General features: G+C 36.5%; 1 protein-coding gene across 1 annotated transcript in view; it reads left to right on the top strand.

Moving 5' to 3' along the window:
- MYBPC1 (myosin binding protein C1) overlaps positions 1-16,280 on the top strand; it is a 76,911-nt gene that overhangs the window by 21,609 nt on the left and 39,022 nt on the right. Inside the window, exons 3-9 of the mRNA XM_057420604.1 lie at positions 2,441-2,482; positions 8,702-8,737; positions 10,001-10,036; positions 12,612-12,716; positions 14,159-14,307; positions 14,667-14,784; positions 16,075-16,126. Of these exons, the coding sequence (XP_057276587.1) occupies positions 2,441-2,482; positions 8,702-8,737; positions 10,001-10,036; positions 12,612-12,716; positions 14,159-14,307; positions 14,667-14,784; positions 16,075-16,126 (538 nt within the window). The remainder of the gene's footprint in view (positions 1-2,440; positions 2,483-8,701; positions 8,738-10,000; positions 10,037-12,611; positions 12,717-14,158; positions 14,308-14,666; positions 14,785-16,074; positions 16,127-16,280) is intronic.

Below are 16,280 nucleotides of genomic sequence, written 5' to 3'. Positions count from 1 at the left end.
TCCCTTTCATTTTTCCTTGAAGGTATACTGTGAATAAAGTTGACAGAATCAAGCATGGGTTTCATTTCATCTAATTTTAGCCATCTGAAGATTAGATATCTTGTTCAACAGTGCTTCACCTATAACCAGTGGAGCAGCCCTTGGGTCTCACCCATGCTCATCCTATGGGCAATTCTTGGATAACCTATCTAAAATGTCACTGGATGTCTATGTATAGGCAATTGTCCTGAGCAGTCTGGTTGTCTAGAAGGGATTGGGTAAGTAACTTCCAGGAAACCAAAGTTAGATGAGATGAAAATCATTCACAAGGACTAGGGCTTCAGGTAAAGCTGAAGCTCTGTGCTGAGCTGCTGCGTTTTCTTTAAAGGAAACTGGAAAGGGAGGCAAGTTTTTGCCTTGTGGGTTTGATTTGCATGAGTAACTTAAGTTATATTCTCAGATGCTGGTTAATATGTATACACATTATGCATGTCTGATATAAGCATCTGGGGAGTTTTACTCTGTGTAGCTACCTAAACAGCAATATCAAACAGAATAAATACTCTCTGGGTGTTAAACCTTCATTTACTTGCAGTCTTGCATACTGGCATTTTATGAGTCTGATTCAAGACATTTTTAAGTGATACACTCTAAAAAATTACGAAGTCTGGAAGTAGTACCATTTGCCACAAGGATTTTCATGTTTAAATAACCCATATGTTATTTTCATGTTAGGATGAACTCTTGCATGCATTTGTAAGAAAAAATAATTGGTATTTCATTCATGATGGTTGTATTTCACTCAAGCATAAGGTCTGCACAGTTCATATTAAAGTAATTCAACACACTGAGAGTCTTATTGTGGTATATTTTGCACTTCAATTCATGTTCTTCATCAATCTTCAGTAGAACTGAAATGAGAAACTTTTTAATAGGAAGAAAGGAATAGCACCTTCAAAGAGTTATATTAAAAACAGCTATTTTCGCTAAATAAATTCTCCTTCATTTCTATTTAAGTATACAGGATTAGATATGAAATCACTCCTATAACCCCCTTCCTTCTCCACATATCTGTACTTCTTTGGTAAAGCAAGTAGGTTGTCAGTAGGCTTTTATGTTAGGCACAGACCAAACTGAGATTTTTCTAAGTTGGAAGTGCCAGTCTCTTCTCCCTTTGCCTGACTCAAGATGCTGTCATCTTGGATTACTAGGTGCTATTACACGAAGAGGGAAGTTGGTTGTTCAAGAACCTAAATGCTATAATATATAAATAGTTTATTGGACATAATCAGCATCTTGAACTGCACCAGGAATTTTTTTGGAAGCCATTCTAAGAGCTCCTTCTACATCTCAATGTCAAGCCACCAAGTTGGTGCAGTTAGCCATGATGAGGTTTTCAATTGGGATTTAGACATAATGACAACTTCCAAGAAAAATGAGTTCCCCTAATCCCAGTTCCTAGCAGGAAAGAAAAGTATTACTGTAGGAAAACTCCCATTAAAAAGGCCAAGATGGACAACCTGACAACCGAAAATATAGGAAATCCAGACAGAAGCATCCAGGAGTCTGTCATGCTTCCAGAATATGGACTTACCATCCAAATTTTGAATTTCATTTTTACAGTAACCACGGCTATGCACATGTGGACAAGGAATCAGGATAAAGACAATATCAACTGGCTCTCGCAGATACTTTCCCATGTCACAAAAGATAACTTTACAAGTAGCCTTGTATGCAAATTAAATGAGATAGGAACCTTAACAAATCCTGAAATACAGAAAACGTAGAGATTTTTATTTTGTTGAAAATACAGTCCAAGTTTTCTCATACTCAGACTCATACCTGTTTCTCATACTCATTTCTCATACGAGGTCTAAGATAACTCACATTCCCATGCTTGGAGTAGAGGACAAGCTGGCATCTATTCTAATCAACTAAAATAAAAACAAATATCTTAGGAAAGATAATGATGATAATGATGAAGATGGTATTAAGAACACTCTCAATATACCTTCTGTGTTGTGAACTTTGTCTTAATGATAAACCGATTAGAGTGCTAGAGCTCTGGATACTATTAATATTTGAAGTATTTCATGTCTGATCCAGTTCCATTCAAACTAACAGTATGTAACTTATTTCAAAGGCTGTTGCAAATAAGCCCGAGAACAACAGATTAACAATTCCTACTTCTAAAGCACCCAGTATTTTTCTTCCACTGAGTACAGGAACATCAATCTTATATTACTCATTCAAAACTTAGAAAATGCATTGATATGCAGAGCTGCAAAATGTTTCATGGGTTTTTAACTGTCTATTCCATATACAGATATATTAGTAATTTTTTCATTTTGGTTTTTCAATACTAGCAGAACCTAGAATATTCCTGTATTTTTTAATGCTGTGTAAGTTTTTCTCTTTACTTTAAGATCCTCTCAAAAATATACTTGTACTTCCTACACAGAACAGAAAACACCACAGGATGGTGGAACTGGAAAGGATAAAGGTAAGTCTGAAATCATATTTTAAAAAATGGGCAGTAAAGAGAACATTCCTAGATGCTGTTCTGATGCTGGATTGCTTGAGCTTTAATTCAGAAGTTTGCAGCAGAAAGTGATGTTTAAGTGAGCCTGGAAGGTGACACTGACCAAGCTTGCTAAAACTTGGATCCTATGCACATTGGTAGCTTTTAAGTAAAGCAGACAATCTCCTACTCTCATTCTAAGCTAATTCTATTCTAAAACAGAAAGTTGATATTGCATTTTTTACCTTTCAGCAAAGTCCAATAGATTTTTTTCATCCAAAAGAAATCACACATTCAGCTTTCTTTTCTCATTGGGAAGCCCAGCAGCTGAGCTCATTAGAAGTTCTGAAAAATATCTTTGAGGACTGTCTGCTGTGAACAATCACACAGCTGTTCAACTAGCAATGCCTGTAAAAATCAGGTCCAATTTTAATATATATTTTTGTGGTGCTGAGATTAGACTCCAGCTCTGTTGGCAATTCTTCCAGTTACAAAAATACATTTTGAGAGAACTGAGCCAAATTCTGCTCCTGTTTGTACTCATGCCAAAGTAGAATTCAAACTGCTCATCAGCTCATTTTGAAATGAATAATTTTTTTAAATTATTTCTTCATTCTGATAAAAGGCTAACGCAGACCAAAATATACTTGCAACTGATGCAATGCTTGCTTTCGATTTGGCACAATTATACTTTTTCATGTTCATGGCAAATCAAGAAATAGCTTGCTTGAAAATTTATTCTGGCTTTTGGTCTCTTCCAGACAAAATCTTGCCTTTTAAACAGACTGGATGAATACTTGATACTTGCAGATTCATTTGGCGAAGACATGCATGGCTATTTTTCTCAGCAAAGTCAAAATATAAAAGCTGAGAGCGTGTGATTCACATACTCTTTTGAAAATACAAATGCTGAACAGGGATTCAGTGCATGTTATTTTGCCAGCTAACTTTGTATTAAGCAATTATTTTGACACACAGAATTTTGTGTGAGTAATCAAATCTGTCATCCTGGTAATGGAAACACAAGTCAGGAGTAATTTGCATGCCTAATGATAGGAAAGAAGATGAAGGTCTTGCCTCAAGCTATTCCAGCATTTAGTTTTGCTTGCTTTAATTTTGATACAATAATGTTTGTTCCCAAACGAACATGAATGGCGTTTTCCCCACTGCTTACTATTCTACACTGTACTGAATAAAAAAGAAAACATGGTAGGTATCTTATCAAATATTTCTGTTATATTTTTATGCATTATTATATTTCTGCTTTGAATTTAGTGAATAATACAGGTATTTCCTTAGGGGGGGGAAATGATTTCTTGGTGCTTCCCCTGTTTAGGAGGATTTTGCTACCAAAAAATGGTTTGAGATCCTAACATGGGAAGTGCTTTCAGTTTCAGACTATGGTGGCAGCAGCTGCCTCAGTTAGAATCCCAGTGAAAGTCTGAATACCAATATGTAGAAAGAATGTCCTTCTGCCACGCTCCAGTGAAACTTTTACTGCTGCAAGGCAATGTAGATGTCATTGCCAGACACTCAGTAATAATTAATTTTTTTCAATTAGGTATAATGCAATTGTTCCTATCAGCTCCTATTTTGTTGCAGAGTATCACCAAGTAAGGGAAAGTATATTTTCTTAGAGTGATTCCTTCCTGTTTGTTTGCCAGAAGAAAATCTTTATAATGGTGAGCATAATTCACAAAATAGGAAAAGTTTCAATTTTTCCAATCTGTCCAAAATCATTTACACTAGAAAATAAGCAGCTCCATAAGGAAATGAGGACAGAACCAGCTAAACATTAGCTTTTGTATAAGATGTTTAGAAAACTGTTTCTATAGCTTCAGAAACAGGTAATGCTTCAGATTCAGGTACTTCCTTGAATGCGAATGAGATGCGAAAGATTTCATATCCAAATTCAATGGTGATTTTATAATACTTGTGTGTCAGCAGTTATAACCTCTTTGCTGATAATTTATACGAAAGAGCACCCTGTAGGAGCCTGGGACAACCCCTCTCTGCCACAAAGTTGGGATATCCTGCAACCTGATATTTAGGAAAGACAGCTAGGTAGTCCACATAAACCGCACAGTCCATAATTTTCACCTCATTTCTAAAACAAAGTTAAAAGCAGAAGTTAGGAAGATAAAGTACACCTATCTGTGTGTCTGTTTTAGTGTTCTACTTATTTTTAGTAGTTATTGTCTGTGTGAAATTACATATTTATGTTCCTTTATGTTCACTGTAAAGTTAATAAACGGCAGACAGTGTGATAAAATATTTGTTCTCTTATGGTTATTTTTCTGTAAAACAGTCTCTCAGAATAGTAAAAATAAATCTTTGCATAAAATAATATTTTATAACATTTCTAGTTTCAAACTTATCTGAAATAATGTCCTAAGAATTCAGGATATATATGATCTCCCTTTTTATTTTCAGAGGAAAAAGTGACTTAGCAGAAATGCCATCAAATTTACTGTTATCCCATACTCATTCAATTTAAATTTTTCTTCCTTTGCTTTTGATTTTAGCCTTATCTTCTGGATTGAATATTGTTATAAAAGTGTTTCCACTTGCTGGAATAATAATTGAATTTTAGCACCAAATTTGCTCATTCCTTTTTAGGTCACATCCAGTCATGTTTTTTCTGCATGTTTTATTGGTACCTTTTTCTCTAGGTTCCATCAAACCATCTACTAAAATGCTTTCATTTCCATCCTTCTATGTTCCCAGCTTTCACTTATCCATTCATATTGCTGCTAAAACTTCCATCGCTGTACAAATATACTTCATTTACCATTCCCAAAATGCCAAGTGCTGAATGCTCTTTGAAAATCAGGTGGGTAATTGGAGGCAACTAAATTTTAAACTTAGTCTCAGAAGAATTAAACTGTGCTCAGTAACTTCAACGCAAATCAAAACGATTCAGCCAGTTGGTTGAGCTACTCTATATTTATTTATGCACCACAAAGACACAGGTTTACTCTTTGAGGTGTTTTCTTACCTCCTCTGTTAACTTGGAACACTTGTTCCAGTGTATGGAAGCACATATAAATGTTAAGGCACTCTGAAGACACCTGCAGTTGCAAAACAGTGTCTCTCCTCTTTTACCATTTTGCCATATCTCTCATGCCAGCTCCCATTGTCAGTGAGCAAGAGCAGACAAAAACAACAAAGAAAGACTAATAAGTTTACCAGCTCTGTTAGCTGATTAAATCAAGTTTGAGATGCTGTTCCAGTGGAGTCACTTCCAGAATTCCCCTATTAGACTGTGTGACACAAGGCTTTCAAGTCTTTTTTTAAACAGCCAGAAAATAGAAAAGAAAAAGAATAGGTCACTGTGATTTTTGCCACTTCTGCAAAGCTGATCAACATGACTGATGGCAGAATAGCAGTTTCCATTTTTGTGTCGTGGATTTAAAATAAAGGGAAAGTATAAAATATAAAACTCTTGGTATCAGCTGTTCATATATAAACCAGAAGTTATTACTTATATTTTGACAGATTTTTCTACACTTTTGCTGTCAGCAGTCAGAAATTTTAATATTGAGGTTACATTAACTGTGAATATAAAGAAGTTTCACATTAGCTAATTTTGAGATTGGAAGTGTTCTTTCATTCTACAAGACTCTGCTCCTGATGGAGCTCCAAAAGACCTAGTGCTCAGTTAATGCGATCATTTAGATACAAGGAAATAAACATAAATATCCTATTTATTAATGAAAATGTACCACAGATGAATAGAAGCCAAAGAACAAAAGTCTCTGTAGAGTAGCTGAAAGAAGAGTTTCTTCTTAACTAGTTCTTGTCATACAACAGATTACTAAATACATTCCATTAAAAGTTTACTTGCAGAAGATAAGGACTGTGAACTAATGATCATAGTTCTACTGCCAGTACTGGCACTATTGCATTTTTTGTTATCTTTAAATAGAATTTATTACTAAGTTAAACAATTCATCACCGAAAGCAAATTGGTTATAGCTGTTGAACCATTTTTCATATTTATTCAGTAGTCATTTCATTTTGTCCTAGAAGCCTGAGATACAAGGAGTAATGGACTGATAATTACCCATTTCTCACAACTGGCGTATATTGGTATTGTGCTCTTACCATTTACAGCACATTCAGTTATGCCTTCATTTTGATACTTCTGAAATGTTTATTTGGTTTGATTTGTTTGTTTCCTGTTAACATTTTATCTGAAAAATTATAGATTACCCAGGAGAAACCCCAACAATCCCTCTGCAAAACTAAGACCTTTTGTTATTCTAGTTTTTCAAATGTTTAAAGAAAACAAGTCAAATAGAGTAGTCCTTGAACAGTGTGATTATCATACATCACCATGTAGGGTGCATAACATCAAATGTTTAACGTTGATTAATCGTAATTACTTTTTTTCTGGCCAGAGAGAATATTCTGGCCAGAAGAATACCTCTTCAAGCCAAGCACAATGATGACACTGACAAAAAGAGCTGAAAGCACAGTTTTTACTTTGATGAAATATGGAGAAAGATTTGCAGTAGAATTACTTATCCTTGCATTCATTTACTTGTCAACACAGTACGTTAAAACATCTGACATGACTTCATCACTACAGTACTTTCACTGAAAATCAACATCATCGTCTGCATATGCCACTGGAATGATACAGGTGCTGAGAACGTTTCCACTAAATGAATTTTTAATTTACTTTTTTGCTGTGAATAAGAAATCATCTTTGTAAGATAACACATTAATCCTCCATGTGTAGGTCTACCTTTTACAACTGACATCCTCCTCCCAAGGGATTTTTTAAAAGAATTTTGATGAATCATTAAAAAGGAATGAGTAAAATGTTATGGCTAAGTAGTTAAATTCTATTAACAGACTTTCAATTAGCCTTCAGTGGATAAGCAAACACAAAACAATATGATCAGTACTTACAAAAATGCAACTATATTTTAGATGTGGTTTCATCATAGTTACTACATTTGTCCTTGAGAAAATATAGACAAATTATAATTTTAAAGTCAAAATCAAAGAGTAATTTCAGAGTTAAAATTTGATTCTGGAAACCAAAATCTAAAATCTAAAAATAACCCAAAATAACTCTTTAAGAAGGTGGGCTAATATTTTTCCAAAGTTGTTCTTATTCAATTGTCTTTTCAATTTTGAAATGTTCTCCAGATGATATTTCTGATACTGTTCAAAAGACGTTATATTTACAGTACATACGTATTAAATGCTAAATATGTTCAGTCTTTTCTAGCTTTTCAAATGTTATATTGGTTTTTTGTTTGGCTTTTTTTTTAATTAGGCTTTTAAGACACTAAGACTTTTTGTATATTTTTATCAGAACTTGGCATCTCTGAGGCTTCTGGTGAACATCGAAAATTCAAAGGGATGTAGAAAACTCTTGTAAAGATAGTCTTTAACTTATTCTGGTTTTCTCATGATCATGAGCTCAGTATTTCAGGTCTAACGCCAGTTTCACTTTTATTTTTTTTTTACAATTTTAATTCATATAAATATGTACCTCAATGTGCTCTACGAGATTAAGCATTTTAAGATACCTGAGTAACAATTGCTTATAGTGATTTAATACCTGATGATAATCAACTTTTAGTGTGATTAAAAGTAAAATCCAATGCAATGGTAATACTTTTGTCATTTATTATTCTGTAATATAGGAAAAACTAGTTGTTTATTCCTTGCATATTAATTTAATATTCTAACATGGAAATTACAAAGTATAAATATAGGGTTCTGGTTTTAAATGTTGCATATCTTGATTTAATAATGCTGAATGCATATATGGTGCACATTTTAATTGCAGACATGGTCATCAGAGAAATGGCATCTTCCTCAGGTCAGATATGTGATTGACCTTGATTTCATTGTGGCTTTTTTTGTATTTACTGTGGATTACATCTCTAACAAACAGAACCACTCAGCAGCTTTCATATAAACTCATGATTTAATAATAGATCCTCTCCACATCTCATTTTTCTTTTACTTGCTTGAAACATTAAGGTTTACCATTTCAGCTACTGAATTATGCAAAGCTTTCTTCATCAGTTTGAAGCTTCCATTGTGAATGCTCCTGACTATTATGATTTCTTTTCTTTTGCAGGTTTTACATTTTCATGTAGTTGTTAGAAAGCAGATGATCCTCTGTGCTTTCAGGTTCTTTATGTACCTTTTTATTTGTATTTCTTTTCACAGATGAAGATGATACTTCAGTTAGTACTCCACCAGCAGGTTAGGACCATGGTAGTGCTTTGTGTGTGTATGTATGTATGTACTTTTCTCTTGACTATTAATGAAGAAAGAGTCCAAACCATTAGACTGAACTCAGACTAATTAGAGAAAAAGTTTCTTGAAGTGCCCTACATTAAATTGAACTCTGTTCAGAAGTACAAGACCTTCATAGCAGATAAGTTCCTTTCTGGTCCTGACCTGAGGTCTATGGAAGGACAGCCAAATAAAGGTAAAATATTGGTTTGCAGCTCTGAAAACAACTCCCCTTGTCTTTTTTCTATCAACAGACATGGAATGCATTTTTCAGGTTAGTCTTGAGAGAAAATTCCAGAATTAAAATTAAACAGATGCCTTATGAGTTCAGAAAAGGTTTATCCACATAATTATTTATCACCTCACGTTAGGCCATAAGACCTACAAAGTAGTTTGAACATACTACTCCAAGCCAATGCTGCTAAGGTGGCAGATAAAATGCCTTTGTTTGCTGTCAGTAAAAGAAAAGCAACAGCCCAGAGGTCCATCATGATTGATGTGACATAGGCAGAATTTCTCCATTGCTTGTTTAATAAGATTTTAAAAAATAAACCGAATGAAACAGAGTTTTGAACACTAGAAAACACTTCAAAGTGTTTCAAGTGAAAAATATGCTTTTATGCTTTTAGTTACTTTTACTCCCCTAAATGATCACATTTTTCCTGATTTCTCCCAAAAGAATTTGCATTATTAACTTTGGGCTGAATGCTACCTCTAAAGTCAGTGGCAGTACACTACTTTAAGGTACTAGAGTACCTGATTGATAAACACTAAATATATAAATAATATTGTAATCACAACCCCCTAAAATGTCATTTTAACTGCCATTATTTTGCTTAGCCTAGATAAATAAATAGGCTATTTAAATAATTCAAAGTACTGTCTTCTCAGAGAAACATTGCAATTTGCCTATTTTCTGGAACTACACAAGTCATGAAAAAAAACATTATCCTCATGGAATCCTTCCAAATATGAACTGCTAACAAGGAAAACTTGAATGGGAATTTAACTAAACTAATTTACATTTTCTAGAAAAGGGAAAAGATTTCTGAGTTTTTTTCTTAGCTCTTCACTTCCTTTTTCTGGTATTCAAGTAGTTCCTCATGGGTATGTTCTTAAATATCTAGTCTAATCTTCTTGCATGAAGAATTAATGTTCTTAAAATCTCAGTGAGGTTAGTTAGGCTGTGATCTCTGAGCTGGTGTCATCTAAATTGCTCTTCCCTTTCAGATGGGATGTCTAAGCCAGCAGAAAGAAAAGATTCAGGTGAGACCTCCTGAAAAACATAATGAAACACTCCAAAATTAACTAATACAATTATTCTTAATACTTTAAATCTTAAAGACAATATTTATTTTTGTTTTCATTGTTTATACAGCCTCAAACTATAGCTGTGGAAATGCTTTTAAGTATCAAATCAAATCGGTTTCTAGCAGCTAAACAAGGACTGAGAGACAGCTCTGCTGTACAAGACAGGACATGTATCAGTATTTTACACATACATACATACCTATCTATCTATACCTACTTCTATATAGATAGATATGCAGCTATTCCCTTCCTCCTCAGCCTACAGGGTGACAGTGGCTTACCTGAATCCCACACACAGGCCCCAGGAGACTATAGGAGAATGGCTTCTTCTCACAGTTCAAAGGACGGTGGGAAAAACTTAGGAAAGTCATAACCTCTTTCTTCCTACCCTGGCAGGTAACGCATACTACACCCACTTTTGTGGTTTCAGGATTTGCAGCCTCTGGAACAAAATGAGCAGCAGGTACTTCAACCATGGTTATTGACCTGGCATAGCCGCCTATGCCAGCCCCCTGAACCAACATCAAACCCACGTTTTGTTCTGTTTGTTTAATAAATAGGAAAAAGTTAATATCTAAAGGTGATGATAATATTTAGGTGTTATTTTATGTGGTACCAAATTAATGAGTCTGTGTAAGCTTCTTTCTTATTTATTAATACCCTTTTTCCATTTCATCCTGTGACGTATTAGGTTACCGCATGTGACCAGGTCCTGTACTGAGCATTGTCACCTCATTCTGTTCATACCAGTAACTATCATTTGTTCTTGCATTGTTTCCGTATATTACCATGTTATACTGGCATAATCTAAACATACACATTGCAGAGAGAGTATATATAGATGTGTATCTATATATATATTTGTGTTCATGTATGTCTGTATATATGTTTTCATATATGTGTATATACATGTGTGTATATACATGGATGTCTTTACCTGTAATATTGTACAAGCAAACACACACAGATGTGTTAGGTACACCACCCATAATTCACTGAAAGAATGAAAGGCAAAGATTTCGTAGCAAAGCAATCTAGCATTTCTATATCTTTTAAAAATTCCTAATAGACTCGGGGATAATCAAAACAGTTTGGTTGCATTTCCCATTGTTGTCACGAGTTGCACTGCATTCATGAGCGATGGAAATCTTCATGAGTTAGAAAGGTTCCTGTAGCAGTAATCTCTACAATTCTGACTTCAGGAAAATGACTTTCTATAGAAAATACTGAGCAGGGAAAGGAACTTCTAATTTCAAGACCAGGGTTTGACTAAGGGAGAAGTGTTGTGTGGCTGGTTCCTCATTTATGCTGGTTATGAAACCAAAATGAAAAGAGTTTTGGGTATGCTATAAAAATCTACCTTCACTTCTGAAACAAGAAGCTCAAGGGGAACAAGGGAGATGCAGCTCTGAGTTGAAAGAGACCAATAGCTTTGTTAATTATAGCTCTGTACTTCCACATTTGCTCTGCTCTTCAGTACTACCATGGCAACAATGGCTTTACTCAGTTTCCCCTGTGCACTGGCAATAAGTCCTCAAAAAAAGGAGATGTGGCATTTGGATTCTGCAAGTTCGCATTTGGAAAATGAGACATGCTTTGCCTTTCTGCAGAAAGGGAGCAGGTAGCAGACAGAAGTTTGCTGCCTTGCTTTCCCTGTCTTTTCTATTTGGAATCAGCTTTGGCCATGGTTTTGCGTGTATTTTGCCTGAGATATAACTGCATAGCACAAAGCCAGGACTGCTCAGATGAGCAGAAAGACCAGAAATGAACAGCTGTGCTCAGACTGTTTTCCGCCCTGGGGAAACTGCTCACTTGCTGCTTCTCTTAGTACAATTGCTCCTTTTCAGTTCCAAAATCCCAATGTCCAGAAGGGAAGATGCTGTGTCTGAACACATGACACAGTCATTTCCATCTGACAAACTTTTTCTGTAGAACATCAGCCAATGCACACGGCAGGATACGTCATTGACTGATCCCCAACTTTCTGTTTCTATCATGGTGGAAAAGAACAAGGTTCAACAGTAAGCTTCATGCCTGCCTCATTTTAAGGACAAATAATAAAAAATAGCTTGTACAATTGACTGAGTTTGGGTTTGAGAGAGACCCACTACGCATCATATGTGGTTTCTTGTGCTTATAGCTGTTTGTGTTTTCAGAACCTCCATCTCTTCTGAAAAACAAAGAGCTGACCTTTGTGCATTTCCTCTGTAAAGCACTCATGGTTGAATGCTGGTGCCATTCAAGTTGCTCAGCACCCATCTCAGCACCCATCTTGGCTGATCAGGTTCCCCTCTCTTCCTCCCTGATAGTTTCATTTTCTGTCACCACAAAGGTAGCATTCTTGCAGGAACTGTACACAATGTGACAGCCAAGCAGTGGATGTCAGTGTGAACAAAAACTTACATATCTTTCAGGACATCTGAAGAGAAAGGTAATAGGGTTAGAGAGTTCAGTAAATTCAGGTAAGTGCATTTTAGAGGAGGAAAACCCACTCAGATGATTAATATTTCTCTCTCTCTCTGCATCTTAGTATGGTCTATTGGAGAAGGAGCTCCAGAAGAATCAGAAAAACGTGATGATTCCCAAATGTCCACTCTATTCGTTGAAAAACCTCAGAGCGGTTCAGTGAGTGTTGGTAAGTGCTTAGAAACAAAATCAAAAGCCACTCACATTGAGACAGGGACTGAGGCAGAGGCAGGAAAGGTATGTGCAGTTCTTCTAACACTCAGCTTCTGCCCTCAGCTGAAACAGATTGTAGTTGGATGTGAAGTCTACTTCTCAAAGACAAAAATAACTGTACAAAGAGAAGCAAAAACCAATTGTTTAATTCAAGACAAGCTTAAAATCTAATAGTTTACTAAGCACAATGGGTAAGAGGTATAATTTCTGGAGAAGAGAGCTGGTTACTGTAATGCTGTTGGCTGTACTGTTATTGATATGTCAGGAAGATCTACCCAAAGGCCTGCAGAACAGCTTTGAGATTGCCAGGTCAACCTCTGTACCCTACAGCTGTGTGTAAATTAGCAAGTAGACTAATAGGAGCAGCTCTGCAGGGAAGCTGATAAGTCACCCCCACTGTAACCGTTCTGGGGGATTTGCTCTGAACTAGCACTGGTTTAGTCCAGTGGCCTATATACCTATAACCAGCTGGAGCAGACCTGGCAAACACTCAGAGCACATCTATGATTTTAATTTCACCCAAGAGGAATTGAGCTCAAGCACTGTGAGGACTTTCCATGTTGTGAACCAGAGCACAGTAAATGGGGATGGTTAGGAGGTTCCCTTCCAAACTGCACTCCTTAGCTGTACTATCATGGTAAGGTAGCTGCATCCTAAGCAGGGTAGGAGCAATGGTGAGAAGTTCAGTACAGGATATCTATGTCTGTTCTGCACTTGGATACGCTAAGAAGTGGTCAGATGGAGGGTGGGCTGGGGTGTGTTTATGTATGCCTATTATTTTTATCAGTTTCTGAGTAGAAGTTTATCATTTTGGGAGAATATAATCAGAAAATAAATATAAGGAGTTATTCTTCTCTGAAGCCCATGAGTATTAGAATGGAAACTCAGAAGGGACTGGGTAGTGATGTTCTGAAAATTGAGCTAACTTCTACTATTCCCAAATTATTGTTTAGAGAAGGCTCTTTCCCTCTCTTCTCAGCTTAAAGAATTAAGAATAGAAATGCATTAAGAGCTCCAGCTTTCTTTTCCAGACTGGAGTTCATTCATGTTACTACTGCCTAGTAGCCTAGAAATACCTGTTCTTGTTTTAGGCAAGGAAATCCAAATATTTGGAACAATTTACCCATGAGAACACGGAGTTTTGCCTCAACTAATTTATCCTGCTTCTCAGTGTCTCAAGGTCCACATAAACATGGGCAGAAGGATTCCAGACCCCAAATCACTAATCTCTATAGTGATTTCATCTGTGGAATCTGGAGCCTGTTGACTCCATCTGATTCTTACTGTCATGGTAGAGCAAGCACATGGAGACTGGATGGAGCAGCAGTAAAAGAAACTTGTACAGATGTGACTACATGTTCCTCAATGACTGCATTATTCTTTTTTTCTTTTCAAAAGGTGGGAATATTACATTTATAGCCAAAGTAGAAGCCAAAGATCTTCTCCGAAAGCCAAATGTTAAGTGGTTCAAAGGAAAATGGATGGACCTGGCCAGTAAAGCAGGGAAGCACCTGCAGCTGAAAGAGTCCTTTGAGCGTCACACTAAGGTGTGTCTTTGCTTTTCTTTCTTAATGGGGCAAAGCTCCAAAGAGAGCTTAAAGGTCAGCTTAAGACAACAGGTAGAAATTCAAGAGCGGTGGTTTCTAACTCTGCCTTTCCCATGCAGTTTTCAGTGATGATCTCTGACCCTGCTTAGAAGCAGAATTTTCTGTTTTCCCCTCTCAGGACAAGTAGTGGTGGAGAAGACGAAGTTTTTCATTGCCATTTCTGGGTTGCAGTTTCTTTCCACAGCCCTTTATTCAAGTTATTCCTTGCTTCTGGTTGAGGTCTGAAAAACTAATCCTTTAACTTCTGCTTTGTGCAAATGTAACCCTCACATTAATGAACAATCATGTTTGATTTTTAGATTCACACATTTGAGATGCATATCATTAAAGCTAAAGAAAACTACGCAGGGAACTATCGCTGTGAAGTGTCTTACAAGGACAAGTTTGATAGTTGCTCTTTTGACCTTGAAGTTACTGGTAAGTCTCCATTTGTGTCTGTAAGGCTTTAGAAAGACATGGTTTTTTAACCTGAAATGCCACCTAATTTTGTTCAGAACCTTTAAATGAAGCAATGCTTCCAATGAACTTTTTGAGCATAGTGCTTAGAGAATTTTCTTAAGTGTCTGCAAGTTATTGTTTAAATGAACATTGGGATAGATAGCATGTGAGACATTTACACAAAAAACAGAAAAGCTGGCAGATAAAACTAGTACTGAATTCAAGTCAGGCTCTGGCACACAAGACAAAGATCTAGGCTTAGGCTGTTGAGAAAGGCTCCATCTGGCAGCATGTGAACAGAGGGATATGGAGTGCTCGTGGCTTGCCAGTGCTTTGCATTCTGATCAGTCATGGTATGATCATACTACAGAAAGCTATTTCTTCCACTCTTTGTCAAAGTAAAGACTAATACAATGTGGGGAGCACTGGAGAGAAGTGACTTTGTCTACTTCTGTGTTGTAAAAGGTCTGGCAAACCTCAACACATAGGCTTATCTTTTCCTTTGAGAGCAATTCTGCAGCACAACAGTGCACACATACCTGCACAATCAGACTGAGAAAGATGGATGTCTTCCAAAATTCCAGGACCAGCAGCCAGAGGACAAACTAGTTGCTCACCTTCATAAGGCATGCCTACTGAATGGCCTAAACCAGACTGTTCACCAGTCAGGGGAAGCCAGTCACAGTTAAGGGGATATTTGGCAGCTGACTGACAGCCTGAGGGGCATAGGTATGTGTGTGTATTCAGCGGTCAGCAAGGCAGAGGCCAACCTGGCTGCATCCATTCACTGGCTATGGATCAGAATCATTTAACCTGATTCAGTCTGGCACAAACAGATAATTCACATGAGAGGGATTCATCCTTGCACTGAGAATCAAAATTAGTCAGCAGTTCCAGAGAGGACTGTTTCTATCTTCTGATGCTGAGCATACTGAGAAAGTGCAAGATGCCAGCAGGAGAGAAAGCATAGGGAATGGGAAAACAAAAAGGCCAGAGCCTGTGTATGGGCAGGAAGGGGATCAGAGAGAAACGCCAATGAGAGAGATCTATGCAGAACTGCAAAAAGTACTTTAGAGAAATGCATTAATTAAACTTAGGTTAGCATTGAACAGCTTTGCATTCATCAGAACTTACTCCCAAAGGAGCAGCATAAATGGTGGTCATTTAGCAGGACACTAAACAAATTTCATATGACAAGTTGCACTGATTACATAAATTACATTAATTTCAAATTAAGTTTTTAATTCCTGTATTATCGTTATTTCATAGAGTCTTCCCAGGCTGCCCAATCCATTGACATCAGATCTGCTTTCAAAAGAAGGTAACTTTGTACAGTGGTTCTATGAAGATCCTCAGTAATGGATGCTGGTAGTATGCATAGAACTCACATCAGTCTTGGCAGGAAATTGTATAAAGTACTTTAAGAAATTTTGTTTGTAAATAAAGATTAAGGAAGTGGGGTTTAGGGTAGTTGG

This window comes from Pezoporus wallicus, unplaced genomic scaffold (genome assembly GCF_028554395.1).
Source record: "Pezoporus wallicus isolate ANWC-B61680 ecotype Strahan unplaced genomic scaffold, APGP_CSIRO_Pwel_v1 contig_2871, whole genome shotgun sequence".
Taxonomy (NCBI): domain Eukaryota; kingdom Metazoa; phylum Chordata; class Aves; order Psittaciformes; family Psittacidae; genus Pezoporus; species Pezoporus wallicus.
This window is presented reverse-complemented; position numbering and strand designations above follow the sequence as displayed.